The following is an 18,441-nucleotide window of genomic DNA, read 5'->3' as shown; positions in this document are numbered from 1 at the left end:
GAGCGTGCCCCACAGGAAGGTTGTATAAGTGTGGCATGTAGACACTTGATTGACTGAAGAGTTAAACTAAGTATGAAGATTGTAGTGATTTCGTTAAATTGAGAATTGATGCCTGGAGGGCACTCGGTTTATTAGGTTGTGGACTATGGAGGATTACTCTGATTATGATAGTTATTCTTGGGTGTTATGAGAAAAAAGGGGGTGATTATGGACCTTTGAAAGGTTATTAGCCTAGTTCAGTGTGATCAGAATCAGCTTGAGATCTATGGATGGATTTAAATGTGAATATGGGCTCTATATCAGGCCAGATGTGTTCATTTCAGCAAAGCGCTCCTTATGGAAGAGTAGTCGGGGTGTTAATTCGTCGTCAGCGATTTCATGTAATGATATATTGCTCCATGTGAGTTGTGAGACTGCTTGGTGAATTTCTTATGTGTTGAGGATCCGCGTAGAGATGATATTATATGAGCAAGATGGCTCTTCAGATTCAGATTATATATCACACCTCAGTTGTGCTTGAGTTTTGTAGCTTATGGCGCTATATGTCTCCCCAGGATGGTATTATGCACTTAGCGTGCTTGTGACCGATATTCGGTATTTTATTGTAATGAGCAATTTAGCTCGGTGTATATCTCCTTATGTGAATTCTATGTGTGGATCGGGTGGCACGCCGCCATGGGTATGTTATTTGGATCGGGTTGCACGCCACAACAGTATGATATTGAGTGCAGTTCCCTATGTCTGTTTTATGTGTTTTGTTTTCCATTTTTCTGAGGAAAACTTATATTTGCTGTGTGCCCGCGTCGCATGTATGATCTGCGAGCGGGGTGTTTGTTTAATTATGTTGACCGCGTCGCATGTATGATTCGCGAGCGGGGTAATTGGATTTCCTTTTCAAAGTTTGCTTTCCTTTGTATCGCGTTCGAATTGGTAGCCTATTGGCACATTGTGGCATCATATGAGCCTTTTGATCATGTCCGGGGTGGCTTATTGCCTGAGCAGTTCGTACTAAGTGAGACGAGATCATTGGATTTAGGATCAGTGCAACCTGATTATATGAAGTATATTAAGGAGCTAAGACCATTATTTGGTTCAGAATGAGGTGATGATTCCTGTTAGGAGAATAGACCCAATGAATTGTTGATTCGGCAGTGGTTATGAATTTCTACATATCTCATCCGTCGTGTAGGTATTGTAAGAGTTAGAGCAAGACCTATGTATGTCATGAGGTGCAATGGGAGCATCGGATTCGTGGAATTTAGACTATTATGCTTAGAGAATGTTATAGTGGTCCTGTGAATAAAGCGGTGCAAGGTGTGAATTCAGCAAAGGTATGCAGTCATGTTCTGGTGCATCGTGTGGTGATTGATACGGTGTTCGTATGTTGGAAACAGGCCTGGCGGAGAATTCCGAATGTTGGAATTGGGCTCTAAGGCTTATTTGCTTAAGTGAAAAGGATATCTTCAGGTTAATCAAGCTAAAATGCCCAGCTGAGTTGCGGTGGCACGGGGAGGTGCTCGAGGTGTTAAACAGTGATTTCGGACAACTCAGCGCAGTTCTTAGCACGTTCGAGGACGAACGTATGTTTAAGTGGGAGAGAATGTAACAACCCGACCGGTCGTTTTTAGCTCTAGCGCGTCGTTCAGCGGTTTGAGGCCATGAGCAGCATCACTTCAGGTATTATGACTTGTGCGCATAGTCGGAATTGCATTTCGGGTAGTTCGGAGTTGATTTGGAAAGAGAATTCTCATTTCGTAAGCTTTAAGTTGGAAGAATTAACTAAGATTGGATTTCAGAGTAAACGACCTCGGAATCGGGATCTGAAGGTTCCAACAGGTTCGTATGATGATTTCGGACTTGGGTATATGCCCGGATCGGGTTTTGGATGACCCAGGAGCGTTTTGGCGCCTATTGTGGAAGTTAACATTTTGGAAGAAATTTCAAAAGTTTGGCCTGAAGTGCATTTCAGTGTTATCGATGTCCGTTTAGGATTCCAAGTCTGGGGTAGCTCCGTATGATGATTCTGGAGTTGGGAGCGCGATCGAAAGTGAATTCGGAGGTCCGTAGGTCATTTTGAAGTCATTTGGCTAAAGATAGAAATTTGAAGGGTTTTAAGAAGTTTGACCGGAAGTGGACTTTTTGATATCGGGGTCAGATTCTAATTCCGGAAGTTGGAGTAGGTTCGTAATGTCGAATATGACTTGTGTGCAAAATTTGAGGTCAATCGGATATGATTTGATAGGTTTCGGCATCGAATGTAGAAGTTTGGAATTCTAAAGTTCATAAAGCTTGGATTGGAGATCGATTCGTGGTTTTAGCGTTGTTTGATATGATTTGAGGCCTCGAGCAAGTCTGTGATGTGTTTTGGTACTGGTAGGTATGATTGATTGGGGTCCCGGGGGCCTCGGGTGGATTCCGAGTGGTTAACAGATCGAAAATGCAATTTTGGAAAGAGCTGAAGTTGCTGGTTGCTGGTATAACCGCACCTGTGAGGCAAGGGCCACAGGTGCGGAGCCGCAGAAGCGGCCTTCGTGTCACAGAAGCGGAAATGGACGGCTATGCTGGGACCGCAGATGCGGTAAGGTCACCGCAGAAGCGGGAACACACCTGCGGTGGAGAGGACGCAGAAGCGAAAAGGGGCAGCCTGGTGAGAAAGCGCAGAAGCGGGTAGGTGGTCGCACCTGCGGAACCGCAGAAGCGGTCAAGTGACCGCAGGTACGGAAATGGTGGAGGCAGTGTATTCTTTTAAACTCGGGAGATGGTCATTTTTCTCCCTTTTTTATTTGGTGTGGACGATTTTGGAGAGCTTCAAGTGGGGTTTTTCATCATCATCAACAAGGTAAGCTAACCCCACCTATCTTCAGTTAAATATATCGATTATGTATGGATTTTAGCATGTAAATGGGTAGAAACTTGTGGTTTGAGGAAAAATCAAGAAAATTCGTATTCTTGGATTTTGACCACGGTTATGGGTATGGAATTAAGAGAAAATCATGTATTTGAGTTCGTGAGTTCATGGGTAAACTTTATCTTCGAGAAATTTCGGAATCCGGGCACGTAGGCCCGAGGGCCATTTTGTCAACTTTTCGACCGGGGTTAGGAATTGTTATAAATTGGATTTTAATGAGTAATTGAAGATATATTAATGGGTTTGCATAATTATTGGCTAGTTTTGGAGCATTGTGCATCGATTCGAGTCTTCGGAAGGGCGTGGAATGCCGGTTATGGATATTCGGAGCGAGGTGAGTCTCCTTTCTAACCTTGTAATAGGGAATTGTCCCCATAGGTGAAATAATTGATTATGTTCTTCTATTTGTGGGGGCTACGTAAGCACGAGGTGACGAGAGTCCGTGCGTAGCTACTATTATGTTTAAGTCCGGGTAGTCTAGGACCCAAAAGCATGCTATACATGGAATGTTTGTAATCTTATTGACAGTTTAATTTGCTTAAATCACATCGAATTAGTAAATAAATTTCTAAAAATATTAAACTTCATTTTTCTAAAATCTTTAAAAGAGAATTGGCTTTTCTTTGGATAATTGTTCCCTGTTGACTTCTTGATTGTCTGTCTGTGTGTGTTTAATTTCGGAACGGGCCGAACGCCTCGATAGATTAAATAGATGTATCTATGGTTCGCGCCATTCGACCATCAGTGCACAATTTAAATATTGTTGGGTCGGGCCATACGTCCTCGGCATGATATGCGCATTGATCGCTGCCAACTCTGCACCACTAAAAAGTAGCAAGGGAGGGTCACAATAGCTTTTACCCGATTTGTGGGTCGGGATCCAATTCCACAGAGAGCTAGAAAGGGAGTTGGGTATCTACCTAGAATAGAATCGTGTAATTGTTCCAAATGTCACTTCCAATCATTTTTAGTATTTTCTATATTATATACTACTATTATCAAACTACTAATTAAGATTGAAACTAGATTACGCTAAGAGATAATTGCTCGAAGTTGTATCTAATGGATTCAGGGGCACTAGGGTAGTGACTTTCACCTAGGTGGCCAATTGACGGGTAATTGCTTCTAAGGCTCAATTGACATGATTGGGGAAATATGCTATAACCGTTGCACGATTTTACCCACTCTCACACCTCTCGGTAGAGAGAGTGATTTTGCCCAATTGACTCTCTCGAGACCAAATGGGTAGGCAAATTTGCTCAAGCAACTAGGGTTCAAGTCGGGTAATTACTCTCTCGAGGTTTAACCCTTTAATTTAGACTATCAATTCTCTTGAGTCCATCTCAATTCCTTGTTGGGTCAATTTTGGAGACTTAGGCTCTCTTTCTCAAGAAGAGCCAAGTCAACTTAGCACAAACCCGTGTTTGCAACCACCAATTCATAAATTAAACCATAAAATTGACCCAAATAACAAACACCCATAGTCAATCTAGCCCTAAATCACAACACCCATCAATTACCCACACTAGGGTTGAGCCACAACCCTAGCTAATGGGTCTAGCTACTCATGCTTGAAGATAAAAACAGAGAAATAGATGAAGAAGAAGACATATTAATTAAACACTAAAGTAAATACAAAGAATCTACCGTTAAATCTAAGTTAAAATGCCAAAAATGGCTACAAAATAGCTTCTCACGAGCACAGCTCAAGTCTGGAAATGTCTGATACCCTAAAAATGGAAAAAGGTTCTATTTATACTAAGCTGGAAAAACTGGACAAAAATTCCCCTGCGGGGTCAGTGCGGGCCGCACAAAATGGACTGCGGCCGCACTAGGCTCTTGGACTTGAAGTCTTTGCTTTCTGAACTCAGGCTCCGCGGCCCCTCGCAGAATGGAACGCGGCCGCGGAGGCATCTAGCGCGGTCCGCACAAACATGACCGCGGACCGCATGGGCTTGAAACTAGGCTCTGGATATCTCTCTGATCTTCTCCTCTGCGGACCGCACATAATGGTAGTGCGGCCGTAGAGATCCACCGCGGACCGCACATAATGTAGTGCGGCCGCGTTGCTTGAAGCCTTAATTTCTGAGTCTTCGAACCTCCCTAGTGTGGACCGCACAAAGTGTAGTGCGGCCACACTAGGCCTGCTTTTCCTGAGTTTTATCTTGTCTTTGGTACTTGTGCAGGTTTCACTCCTTTTGAGCCGATCTTTGACATCTTGTCACTTTGTTGATCAAACCTGCAATCAAGCACAACTTATGAGCCTTTTGGGACTATTTTATANTTTCTTGACTTATGCCGCTTTGTGTGCTAGCAAGACTCCGCTTTGTGCAATTCGAAAGCTAGTAGCATATTTTGTAGTTATTTCTTACTTTTTATGACAAAATAGACTCAAGAGGACTTAAACAAAGCAAGAAGAACTAAGTTAAGGGGACAACGGAAAGAGATGACATCTAACAAGAAAATCACCAAGCAGAAACTTATCAGATGTGGATACCAACTCTAATGACCGTGACATGCATTTTTGGATTAATGGCCTAATCCGTCAAGAAAGTCTAATGTTCAACTCTTGTTATACTTCTATGCCGTGAAACTGGGCTTCAATGCTCCTATTATCCTTTCTGATTTACGATCCTTATTCGACTTGTAGTGTTCAAAGGGTTTTCACCATCAAGCCTCTCTCATTTTGCTCTTTATCTCAACACACCGTCGCCGTATGGTGCCTGTGAAGGTTTTCACCAATAAGACTCTTTCATTTTTTCTTTTCTTCTTCTTTCCTCTGATTCCGCAGATGACAAGGCATTAACCACGATAGAAATATCATATGCTCCTAGCATGTTTGACTCGGCACTCTTAAAGATTATCTGAGAGGTCTTTTGGACTGTAATGTGGCTTTTGGACAAGGTTAGAAAGAAAGAAATGCATGAAGGCTCAAATTAAAACTAAGACAAAGGGTTAATTTATTTATAACTTTTGGAATCCATTCTAAAACTTTCGCCCCAATTTCTAAAACAAGGGAATTTGATTCTTTTTTTTCTTTTTCTTTTTGAGATGGAATTTCTAAGAAAGACTGCCCACTCTCGACTTCGTGGGATCATGAAATATTTTATTTGGTATGACCGAACCGTAAGTCTACCTACGTATCTTGCGGTGACAAGAATCAGGTCAAACGTAGTTCACAACTAATTCTTTTTTTTGTTTTTTGTTGCTCTTTTTCTTTTCTTTCTTCTTTTTCTTTTCTTTTTTGTTCTTTTTTTTTTCTTTTTCTCTCTTATTTCTTTTTGATTTTTTTTTTGTTTTTTGTCTTTTTTTTCTTTGGAATGAACTTTCTAAAACAAACCTATGGGGATATGAACATTTCCTTTTATGACTCTAACTTGATTCCAAAAGAGGGGAAGGTCAAAGAAATCAGCACAGGCTCAAAGGGGTATCAAAGGGTATAAAGTGTTTGGATAGCTGAAAGCAAAACGGACTCAAACCCTTAAGAAGGTTGTCACGCCATCTATCATTGGGAAGAGCTACCCGGTTCACACAACACTCCACCTTTGGAAAGAACGTTGGCATTAAGAAAATCAAAGGTTTATTAAAAATGTCCAAAACAAAACAAAAAGCTATGAATATAAATAAGAAGCTAAAAACAAATTTTTTTTGCAGAAAATAGATTAAATATATACAAGAGGGGATTTGAATATACAACGGGGGATGAATATATACAATGATGTAACTTTATATACAGACCCAAGGAAAGATAAAAAGTGCAATGAAAGTAACTAAATGTAAAATTATATACAGACAAAATGAAAATCAAGAAAGTATAAAATGTATCAATCTATATACAGTCATCCAAAAATAAATATAGGGTGCACCCCCTCAAATAAAAGCTGGCATTGTCCCTAATGCCAACTAAACCAAATAAGCACCAAAAATAATAGAGAAAGGATATAAAGACTCCCTAAGCCGTGTCTGTCTGCATAGGATCATGGGTAGTCCCTGGGTCCTCTGTGTGCTCGGGAACCTTAGACTGGTTCCCGGTAACCTGCTGCTCAGCCGCTGGGACCTGGGACTGGACCTGGACCGGCTGTGGATTTAGTACATCCTGTGGCTGACTGGAGGAAGCCTCCGGTGGGTCCGCCAACTGGATGATGGCATCATCTGCTCTCGGGATCTTCCTCCTCTTCTTCGGAGGCCTCTGTGTCTGCTCCGGATGTGTATCTGCTGCTGGCACTGCTGCTGGAGCTGGGTCCTCAAACAACAAGTCTAAAGGCATCTGGTCTGCCTTCAGTCTATCCACATCCGCCCGCAGCTCCTTCACAGACTCCTTGGAGGCTCGTGTCTTTCTAAGCTTCTTGTGCTCACGAGCAAGCTCCTTGAGAGCCTTGCTGTGCGAATCTACTGCCTTTGCCAGTGTCTCCTGAGTGGTGAGGATCTTCTTCTGGTTCTCAAGAATCTCTTTCAATGCATCCTCAATAGATTGTGGGACCTGTACTGGCTGAGGTGCCGACTGAGCTGCAATAGTGGTGGTCAAGGTGGTCAACTTGGATGAAGTAGTAAACATCCAACTGTTTAGACTCTGAAGCGTCTGACTCAGTCGGTGTGCAGTGATAGGATGGGCCCGGGATGATGGGATCTCCGGGCCTGCTGATGTGGAAGGGCTAGGAGGAATGGCTGAAGTGAAGGGTCCGGGAGGCATCTCAGCAGAAGTGGAGGCAGGCTCAGTGGGGGCCTCTACCACAAGTGTCTCTTCAGACTGGCCAGTTGGGGCAGAAGCAGGGGCCTTGTAGTTCTTGTCCTTGGGGTTGTCAGGCCCCTTCAAGTTGTACCAGGAGAACGGGGCCACTGGTTTGACCTTGATGTCATAAGGTCTGTTCTCCACCTTCAAGTCCCGGAAGTACATAGTGAGGGTGTTGGGGAAAGGATAGTTCTGATCATGCTCGGCACCCACTATAGAAATAACACGGGACATCACATTCCCCACGTTGATGGGGTACCCCGCCATGATAGATGCAACCAAAATAGCCCGAGGAAGTGCAAGGGTCTGGTCATGGGTAGTAGGATCAAGCCGGCTGCACACAAATGTTTCCTAACCCCTCGCCTCAAAGTTTAGGTCCTCCGGAGTATTTTGGCCCCAACTGTCAACCAATCAGGAACAGTACCCGGGATTGCCAGGTATGAAGCTAACCACAGACGAACCTCCTCGCCCATCGCCATCTTTTCTATGTAAAGGGACTCATCTTCTTCATTGAACCGCAAATATTCGTTGAGCAACTTCCCATCAAACACCACCTTGAGGTTCCGAACCTTGGTCACTTTGGAGCCCTTTAAGATGTGGGCTACATTGCTGTAAAACTCCTTGACCAAGTGTTCATTGGCGTCCACACATACATCTAAGAAGTGTTCCCAACCCACTCGAGTTCTGAACTGTGTGTGTACATTGGGGTTTAGGGGTAGAAGGTATCTGTCAATAAAGTTCCTCTCTAGAATCAATTTTCTCACCGGCCACCACTCTCTAAATTTGTGGACGAATCTATCCTCCCAAACATCGGGTTTTCTAGTACGGGCGATACCCCCAACTTGAGGCTCACCACCCTCAGGTACCTCCTCATCTCCCTCATCATCTCCCTCACCTCCGTCTGCACCTTCCTCGGATAATAAAGCTATGGGGGAGGTGGAGTACTCGCCACTACCGGCTGCTGAGCCCTCAGACGAATCAGAAGATATATGCTCTGGAGCTTGGGCACTGGGTGAAGGTGGAGGAGTATCATCAGTCAGTCTAAGTCGGGGACTTGTGTGGGTATGGAATCTGAGGAAACATCTTGTGAAGGCTCGTACTCACTCCCCGATTTATCAGCAGCTCTGTCAGCTGCTTTTATTGCTTTTCTCAACCTTTTTGTACTTTCCCGAACTTGGGGAGTGAGTTTTATCATCTTCTTTCCTTTGCCTCCCCGGGAGGAGTCACCTCTCCCGGGTTGTTTTGATCCTTTTCCCCGTTGTTTAACCATTATCTGCAAACACAAGAATCTAACATTGTTAGTATTAGTAGAAGCAGTGAGACATTAGTGCAGCAAGAAATGCAGAACAGACTTGAAAAAAATTGCAGACATGTTGCAGAAACAGCCAATACGGACCGCACAAAAAGGAGTACGGCCGCACAGGGACCACCGCGGACCGCACAAACACGACAGCGGTCCGCACAGGGGTGGGGTTCAGAATACCCACCCTTTGAATCTGACCATCGCGGCCCGCACAAAGTAGTACCGTGGCCGCGCTGGGCCAGTGCGGACCGAACAAAATGTAGTGCGGCCGCACTGGGCAAGAGTCCTTTTTTCAGAAGTTCGTCACCGCGGTCCGCACAAAGTGGTACAGCGGACCGCAGTAAGGCACCGCGAACCGCACAAACACGACCGCGGTCCGCGGAGGGTGCCCAAATATGGCACTGAGTTAGGGTTCGATATTTTTGCTATTAAGTTCAATTTTCACCTAATTAGGGTCCCTACTCAATTACCCAGTACATTACACTCACTAAGTCTACAAAAATTAACATTTAAACTAACTTAACTAACAATTAGAGAACTACAAGAAGAAGAAGAAGAAGCTATAGGCTAATAGAAATGAAAATAAACTGAAATTACAAAATTAAACAATTAAGACTTGGGTGAAATGTTACCAAAATATGAGATGAAGTGTAATTGATCAATGCTAACCAAGAAATACGGTCAAGGGTGAAGATGAACAGTAGTCTAGGGTCTCTAAGAGTGAAATTTTCGAAAAGGGTAACAGGAGACCCTTGAGGTCTATTTATAGAGAAATCGCTGGGACCCATTCTCACCTACCAGTGCGGCCGCACAAAATGGATCGCGGTCCGCGTTGGGTTGTCTTATTCAAACCTTAGACAGCAAGCCTCTACGGTCCGCACAAAAGGGACCGCGGCCGCAGAGCTCTACCGCGGACCGCACAAAATGCAATGCGGCCGCGGTGGCAAACTTCAGAGAGTCCTAACATTGGCTCACACCAGTGCGGACCGCACAAAGTGTAGTGCAGCCGCACTGGCAACTTCAGAGACTTGTTCATTTTCTTCACAATGTTTTGCACTGCATCAACACAATCCCTGCAACATCTCACAACCAATTAGCCCAAAAATCAATCCTATACTACAAAGAAAATCAAAGAAAACAAGAATAAAAAGACATGGGTGGCCTCCCAAGAAGCGCCTGATTTAACGTTGCGACACGACGCATGTTATCACCACATCACTTTAGATGAAGAAGCGCCACCACGTGGCTATCATCGAACTTGCCAAGATAATGCTTGCCCCGGTGCCCATTAACTTTGAAAACTTCACCATTTTTGTTCTTGAGATCAAGAGCACCAAACGGGGTCACAAATATAACTTCAAATGGGCCACTCCATTTTTATTTGAGCTTTCTCGGAAACAGACGTAACCGGGAATTGAACAAGAGGACCAAATCACCAACTTTGAATTCCTTCCCCCGAGCATATTTGTCGTGAAGGTACTTCATCTTGTCCTTATACAAGGACGAGCTGGAGTAGGCATGGAATCAAAACTCATCAAGCTCATTGAGTTGTTCAACACGGAGATTGGCCGCAACATCCCATTCCAAATTCAACTTCCTCAAAGCCCACATAGCCTTGTGTTCTAACTCGACCGGAAGATGGCAAGCTTTCCCAAACACCAGCCGATACGGAGACATACCAATTGGAGTCTTGTAAGCCGTCCGATAAGCCCATAGAGCGTCATCCAACTTTTTCGACCAATCAGTCCTATTAGCATTGACCGTCTTCGAAAAGATACTCTTGATTTCCCTGTTGGAGACTTCCACTTGACCACTAGCTTGAGGATGATAGGGGGTAGACACTTTGTGATTGACTCCATATTTTGCAAGCAACGAATCAAAAGCCCTATTACAAAAGTGAGACCCCCCATCACTAATAATTGCACGAGGAGTGCCAAACCTTGTGAAGATACTCTTCTTAAGAAATGCAACAACACTCCGGGCTTCATTGTTGGGCAAAGCCACAGCTTCAACCTACTTTGAGACATAATCCACCACCACTAGAATGTAAGTGTTCCCACAAGAGCTAACAAATGGACCCATGAAATCGATGCCCCAAACATCAAAGATATCTACTTCAAGAATATTGAGAGGCATCTCATCCCTTTTAGAAATTCCACCCGCTCTTTGGCACTCGTCACACCTCTTTACAAAATCACCCGGAGGAGAGTCTGGAATATTGTTATTATCATTTGTATTGGCCTGACGGCCTCTCCGTTGAGCTTGAGGTAAAACCTCATCTTGTTCAAGATCATTTACCTCCTCCCCCGTAATCACGTTTCCAAGAGGGTCATTAGCATTGAGAGCCATTAGTACCTGAGTTGCAACACAAACAAAATTAGTAACAAATAAGGAAAGAAGAACAATACACAAAACTAACTAAATAGATAGCCAAAACCGTTAGCTCCCCGGCAATGGTGCCAAAAAGTGATCGCTGCCAACTCTGCACCACTAAAAAGTAGCGGGAGAGGGTCACAATAGCTTTTACTCGATTTGTGGGTCGGGATCGAATTCCACAGAGAGCTAGAAAGGGGTTAGGTATCTACCTAGAATAGAATCGTGTAATTGTTCCAAATGTCACTTTCAATCATTTTTGGTATTTACTATATTATATACTACTATTATCAGACTACTAATTAAGATTGAAACTAGATTACGCTAAGAGATAATTGCTCAAAGTTGTATCTAATGGATTAAGGGGCACTAGGGTAGTGACTTTCACCTAGGTGGCCAATTAACGGGTAATTGCTTCTAAGGCTCGATTGACATGATTGGGGAAATATGCTATAATCGTTGCACGATTTTACCCACTCTCTCACCTCTCGGTAGAGAGAGTGATTTTGCCCAATTGACTCTCTCGAGACCAAATGGGTAGGCAAATTTGCTCAAGCAACTAGGGTTCAAGTCGGGTAATTACTCTCTCGAGGTTTAACCCTTTAATTGGGACTATCAATTTTTTTGAGTACCAATGCCTTGTTGGGTCAATTTTGGAGACTTAGGCTCTCTTTCTCAAGAAGAGCCAAGTCAACTTAGCACAAACCAGTGTTTGCAACTACCAATTCATAAATTAAACCATAAAATTGACCCAAATAACAAACACCCATAGTCAATCTAGCCCTAAATCACAACACCCATCAATTACCCACACTAGGGTTGAGCCACAACCCTAGCTAATGGGTCTAGCTACTCATGCTTGAAGATAAAAATAGAGAAATAGATGAAGAAGAAGACATATTAACTAAACACTAAAGTAAATACAGAGAATCTATCATTAAATCTAAGTTAAAATGCCAAAAATGGCTACAAAATAGCTTCTCACGAGCGCAGCTCAAGTTTGGAAATGTCTGATACCCTATTTATACTTAGCTGGAAAAACTGGACAAAAATGCCCCTGCGGGGTCAGTGCGGGCCGCACAAAATGGACTGCGGCCGCACTAGGCTCTTGGACTTGAAGTCTTGGCTTTCTGAACTCAGGCTCCGCGGCCCGCGCAGAATGGACCGCGGCCGCGGAGGCATCTAGCGCAGTCCGCACAAACATGACCATGGACCGCATGGGCTTGAAACTAGGCTCTGGACATCTCTTTGATCTTCTCCTCTACAGATCGCACATAATGGTAGTGCGGCCTCAGAGATCCACAGCGGACCGCACATAATGTAGTGCGGCCGCGTTGCTTGAAGCCTTAATTTCTGAGTCTCTGAACCTCCCTAGTGCGGACCGCACAAAGTGTAGTGCGGCCTCACTAGGCCTGCTTTTCCTGAGTTTTGTCTTGTCTTTGGTACTTGTGCAGGTTTACCTCTTTTTGACCCGATCTTTGACATCTTGTCACTTTGTTGATCAAACCTGCAATCAAGCACAACTTATGAGCCTTTTGGGACTATTTATATGAATTTATGATCAAAGCGTAAGCAAGAAGGAGTATAAAATGCATCAAAATCCCTAGTTATCACGCATGCTTGTATTACTTGCCTGAGAATTTTAAGTGTTGATATTTGCCTTTCCTGGCCCGATATAAATTGATAAAGATAATGAAAAGTAAATCTTGGAAATCCTTTATTATTTGAGAAGGTGTTTTCCTGCTTTCCGATTTTATGAGTTATAGTTGTTATATAAATCCATGATTTTCTCACATTTTCACTATATTATTATTGGACCACTAGCAAGTGTCGAAGTCGACCTCTCGTCTCTACTTCTTCGAGATTAGACGGGATACTTGCTGAGTACACGTTGTTTTCGTACTCATGCTACACTTGCTGTGCATTTTTGTTGCACAGGCACATGCATTTCTAGTGGCCTAGTGGGCGTAGCGGCATGGTTGATACAGAGACTTAGGTGAGCTGCACTTCTCGAGACGACCCGCAGCCGGCAGAGTCTCTTTCAGATTATTATATTTACTTCCTATCCAATTTGTATTCCGGGCGGTTGTTGTATTATATTGCTTCCTAGAGATAGCTCATGCACTTGTGACACCGGGTTCTGGGATGGTTATAGGATTGTTCAATATTAAATTGGTTAAAGACATTTCCTTATTTTAATAAATTTCATTATTTGTTGTTTAATGTATAGAAGGAACGATTTCAATAAGCTCTAAAACGAGAAATTACTAGTTATTTAGTATTGGCTTGCCTGACAATGGTGTCCGGCGCCATCACGACCCTTAGTGGATTTTGGTTCGTGACATGGACAATTAGTAAATAAGTTTTAAATATTGTATAAAAAGTATTAAAAAAAAAACCTTTTTCAAATGTAAAAAAGCCTTCCTCTTCAATGAGTGGTAAAACTATAAATAGCTTTTTCATGGTTAAAATAATTAATATCTATAGACAAAAAATGTTGCCCTGCCTTTGACTACAAATATTATTCATCTAGTTTAACATACTTCATTGAAATCGGGTTTAACTATGGAGATTATTTTACAACATGATGGGGAGGTTTCAGACGCAATGTTTTAGTGGCAGATTTCAACAATGCCCCATTGGGATATTGTGTATTGGATTTTGCTAACGCCGTATCTCCTTCTGATATGTCTTGTATTTCACCATAATACACTCTTCCTTTCAAATCGGTAAAAAGAAAGCCCTTAGCTATCATTATATTACTTAAGCGTCAGCTTTCATCTCCTTCCACCTATACCTAATCCATTACCATCCTACTAATGTCTTATTCCCTACTTTTCAACATTTCCATATCTCTCTTTATATTCTATCCTTTATGTCTTTTCAATTCTTTTATTTTGTTAGATTCTTTCTTAGAATTGGGGCTCGCCAGAGGCGAGGCACTCGCAAAATGCCCTTGGGCAGATTGTGCGTGTGGGATTTTTGTCCCTCGACACTTATACCTTAAGCGTCTGGATGTATGCCCAAGCGCACCCAACGTGCGGGGCTAGCCTTTTTGTTCAATTGTGTATATTTAGTCTTATTAACATCTTAAAATTCCTTAACTAACCCTTGACTCTTCAAAAGCCTTTCTCATTGATCACAAATCATAAGTTGGAGATATTAACACGTATTTGAAGTCCTAATATAGCATATTATTCTTTTTATTTTATTTTATAGTAGCACGATATATTACTTTCTCATAAAGGCACGATCAAAAAGTTGTAAGCAATAAATACTGGATTACTGTCCATCCCCAAAGTCAGCCAGTTCCTTTCACTAAAGACTTTTGTAAACCTAAATATAAATAGAATAATAAAACAGTTATTAATACTTTAATAGAGTAGTACGTGAAGCAATCCAAAAGAAAGTAAGAAACTCTTCTTGCTTACTTTGGAAGCAAGTTTTGCTTAAGGTTTCCTCATCACACATTCCTGGATGTCAGCACTCAGAAGTATAATTGTCAAACAAGGATTTTGTCTTCTTTTAGATGTTTTAAAAGTAATAGAAAATAAAATGAGGATAGCCAATTGACGCAAATTTGGGAAAGGGTGTGTTAAAGTTACTTCTCAATTTTATTTATTTACTCGGTCAAAGTCAGACATTAGTTTTGTAGAGATTCCACGGTCAAAAGTACTAATGTCCTTGAAAATTGAAATGACAGTGGTTCAAATCACAATAAAAACTTATCCGCATTGAATATTTATACCAAATTATATAGTACAATCCTAGATTTCAATTTTCAATTCATATATATAGTTCAAAAGTCGAGATTATCCTCTATCTTTATACATAGTCAAATGATTTGTCTGTAGAAGCTATGTAGCTAATAAGTCAAATGATTGATCTACAAGCTAAGCAGAATATATAGCTCCACAAAAAGTTATCAGCTCAATAAGTGAGGATCTCAGCTGTTGTGCTTCAACAACTCTGTCCTCATTTGGCTGCAAGAAGCAAATGGATGTCAGCATGTGGAAACATCAAATTCTGCATCATCAGATTACTTAAAAGCCAACTAAATGATTTATAATAAACCTCATTGATTTAAAAAAGAGGGTAGTTAGGTAACATGTTATAATTGGTTAACATACACCGATAATGAAAAAAAAATTCCTTCAAATCAAACATGAAGCATTATCTTTTAGCCCTAAAAAAGACATGATAGATAAATCTTGAAGTCAAATCACATAATAATGTGCTATGTTGCCCCAAGCGTGTATGATCCTCCAAATATTATGGATTTTTGGAGGATCCGATATAATTGCAGCTGCATTTCTCAGTATATGGTAATTATTTCAGCAGTTATTGAGAAATGAAATTTACCCTTGCTATGAAAATGCTCAACATCTCCTCTCCAGAAGTGGTAAAATTCGTATTTACTACTTCAAGTCCTAAGGAATTCATAGCCTCCAACAACTGAGTAAATCCTCCGGGTTTATGTGATCCAAAGACCTTCAACAAGAACTGTCTTGCACCAATTTGGTTCACTTCCACTTGCCCCTTCATCAAAAAATAAAAACATCATGCAGATTAATTTATAGCAATATAAGGAAACATATGGCTTCAATCAAGAACAGTGAAATCTAGTAATAAGAGAATTAAGAAATGTAGCGACTTCAAGCACCTCCATTCTTGTCCTTTTAGTTGTATTAAGTGAAATTTGTGTTTTCTCATTTGCTGGTCCGGTAACTTTGGACATTTCACTCACGTCTGATAGAACCACTTCAGAACTTTCATTGTTGGAAACTCCTGCTGCTATTTCATTGAGTTCAGCTTGATATAACTTCACTTTTTCTTGCAATTCATTTATATAGTCGATTGCATCTCCAAGTATTGCAACTTTGTCCATCTGAAGAAACACCAACAAAGACGGTATCAAGTTTTGAACTACATGCTTAAATATCAAATAAGTAACTTAATTAGCAACCTTAGAGATGTTGGGAACTAGAGCTCGAAGAGCAAAAAGACCATCTTTAATTCTGTTCCTTCGTTTTCTCTCCGTGACAAGATTCTTCGACTGATATGGTCCTCTTTGTTTTTTCTTACCCATTGGGTAGACATCTCCTGCAATTATATAATTTTCTTGGTTCCAAGGAAAAACAGCACCTTCCATTCTTGACAAGTTTCCACTGCACTGAAGCTCAGTGTGCTCAAAATGCCCGTCACTAGATTGGCTTAAAGGTATGTTCCGCGACAGATGATCAGAAGTTGAATGACACAAGGTAAGTTCATTTGAAGGAATGGAACCAGTGGGTGATCCTTGAATGCTAGGATTAGCACTAGATTCAGATACTTGAGAAATAAGAGGTGCACTTGTATAATGAAGGGGAGGAGCACAAAAGCTCAATTTCTCAAAGGGAAAGGAATCAAGAGCTTGATCTTCTTTCTTTGCGCTGGAACTACTGCCTTTTTCTGAACCAAGTTTGAACCGATTGATAATGAAATCAATTGTCTTTTGATCTTTATATATCTGTCCAGAGCAAGTAATGTAAGATGAGTGGTTATACTATAAGTTTGGTGCATATTGTATGGCCAAATTAATTAATTAGCTAAGTCTCAATCCAAAATTAGTTGAGGTAGGCTATATGAATCCTCTGAATCAATACAGTTCTTATCAGAACTATATTATCTCACAACTTGCATTAACTTTAAAACAGAAGAGAGAACGACTGTTACCAGCTTTGAATTGTAGAGCTCAACCAGTCCACCAGCAACTGGGATCAACACTAAGGTACCCTTTAATTCCTGCCAAGGGGAAGAAATTCAATTTAAAACATTTCTACAAGCAATGTTGAGAGTTCAGTAAAGACTTTAAGTTTGAGGCATAAATAAATGAAAAAAAATCAGAGTTGTACTCACATGAGACAAATTTGAATTGGATACCTCAGTATGATTAATCCATTTTGGTTCATTTGATGTTACTACGTCTCCCTGAATCCTGATTTTACATATCTTCAAGTTAGTTTGTGTTCATGCCTTTTATAGTATGTAGCTTGAAATAAACCAGCAATAAATGAAAAAAAGTACAAATATCAAGAATAGAAACATACCCAGAATAAAGGGAAATAGAAAGAGGAAAATGAGCTAAAGCCTCACAAGCCTTTGTTCTAATAGGATGCTGAATTTGGCCATCTCTACATAGAGTAGTGAATGTCAGATGTCCTCCATTTTCTTTCTTCACATTGACATCAACTCCTTTAGCTCCAGAACAGCAACATCCTATCCATTCTATAAACCTAAACACACACAAAGACAATTTCTCATACACATTCCACTCATTTTCACTACAGTGGCAGAACAAAAAATTCAAGAACATCACAGTTGGGATTCCATTTTGCTACGTAAAGCAATTTTCGAACCACCATTGCCACAACACTAGAAGCTTCTTTTATGTCAAACGTACATGCAAATAAAAAGAAAAATCTTTTTACATAAACTTTTACCTAGAAGGGTCATCACCCAACTTCCAAACAACACAATATTCCCAATTGTTGGAATCAACAAGTGGCCTTAACCATTCCAATGCTCTTTCCATGGCTAAACTTTCTTCTGAATGAATTCTTTGCAATTTGAATACTAAAAAAAGGCAGTGACTTGGGCCCAAAATGGTTTGTGCCAAGTGGCTTATAATGTCTGCCTTTATTTAGCCAAACGACAGCTCTAACCAATTTGGGGTATCCAATAATTAGCACAAAATCATTGTCAGTGGCATCTTATGGACGGCCTCTGTAACCTACACAATAGTACGCTGGGGCTAAATGTTGACCGAACACGACTTGGCAATTGGCACCTTTACATATTTTTAGACTTTGATAATATAAAATTAAAAACTATTTCTATGATTAAATTTTTTATAAGTTAATTACATATAAATTTCTGCAATAAGTGCCAATGCACAATATGATGATAATTAAATTTAAATAATTAATCGGGTATATAGCTCTGCTTTATTTTTTTTCTTCACTCTTATTCCAGTCACTCCTACACAGGTATATAATACAATTAAGCTCAAAACTTCTCAATGCACTTTAATTATTACCATAGTAAGATATGAGGCAATTATTATCGTATTATATGTATTTTTAGCCA

At 41.1% G+C, this 18,441-nt stretch overlaps 1 protein-coding gene across 1 annotated transcript; it reads right to left on the bottom strand.

Annotated features, from left to right (window-relative positions):
- Positions 1-15,048: 15,048 nt before the first annotated feature.
- LOC109205438 (transcription factor bHLH90-like) lies at positions 15,049-18,081 on the bottom strand. The gene is made up of 8 exons (XM_019368149.1): positions 17,796-18,081; positions 17,403-17,588; positions 17,212-17,290; positions 17,029-17,097; positions 16,280-16,822; positions 15,977-16,201; positions 15,676-15,852; positions 15,049-15,296 (listed from the first exon to the last, which is right to left on the bottom strand). Exons 1-8 carry the CDS (start codon positions 17,885-17,887, stop codon positions 15,207-15,209), a joined length of 1,461 nt encoding a protein of 486 aa, XP_019223694.1. The 5' UTR covers positions 17,888-18,081; the 3' UTR covers positions 15,049-15,206.
- Positions 18,082-18,441: the final 360 nt, after the last annotated feature.

Source organism: Nicotiana attenuata, unplaced genomic scaffold (assembly GCF_001879085.1).
Source record: "Nicotiana attenuata strain UT unplaced genomic scaffold, NIATTr2, whole genome shotgun sequence".
In the NCBI taxonomy this organism is placed as follows: Eukaryota; Viridiplantae; Streptophyta; class Magnoliopsida; order Solanales; family Solanaceae; genus Nicotiana; species Nicotiana attenuata.
This window is presented reverse-complemented; position numbering and strand designations above follow the sequence as displayed.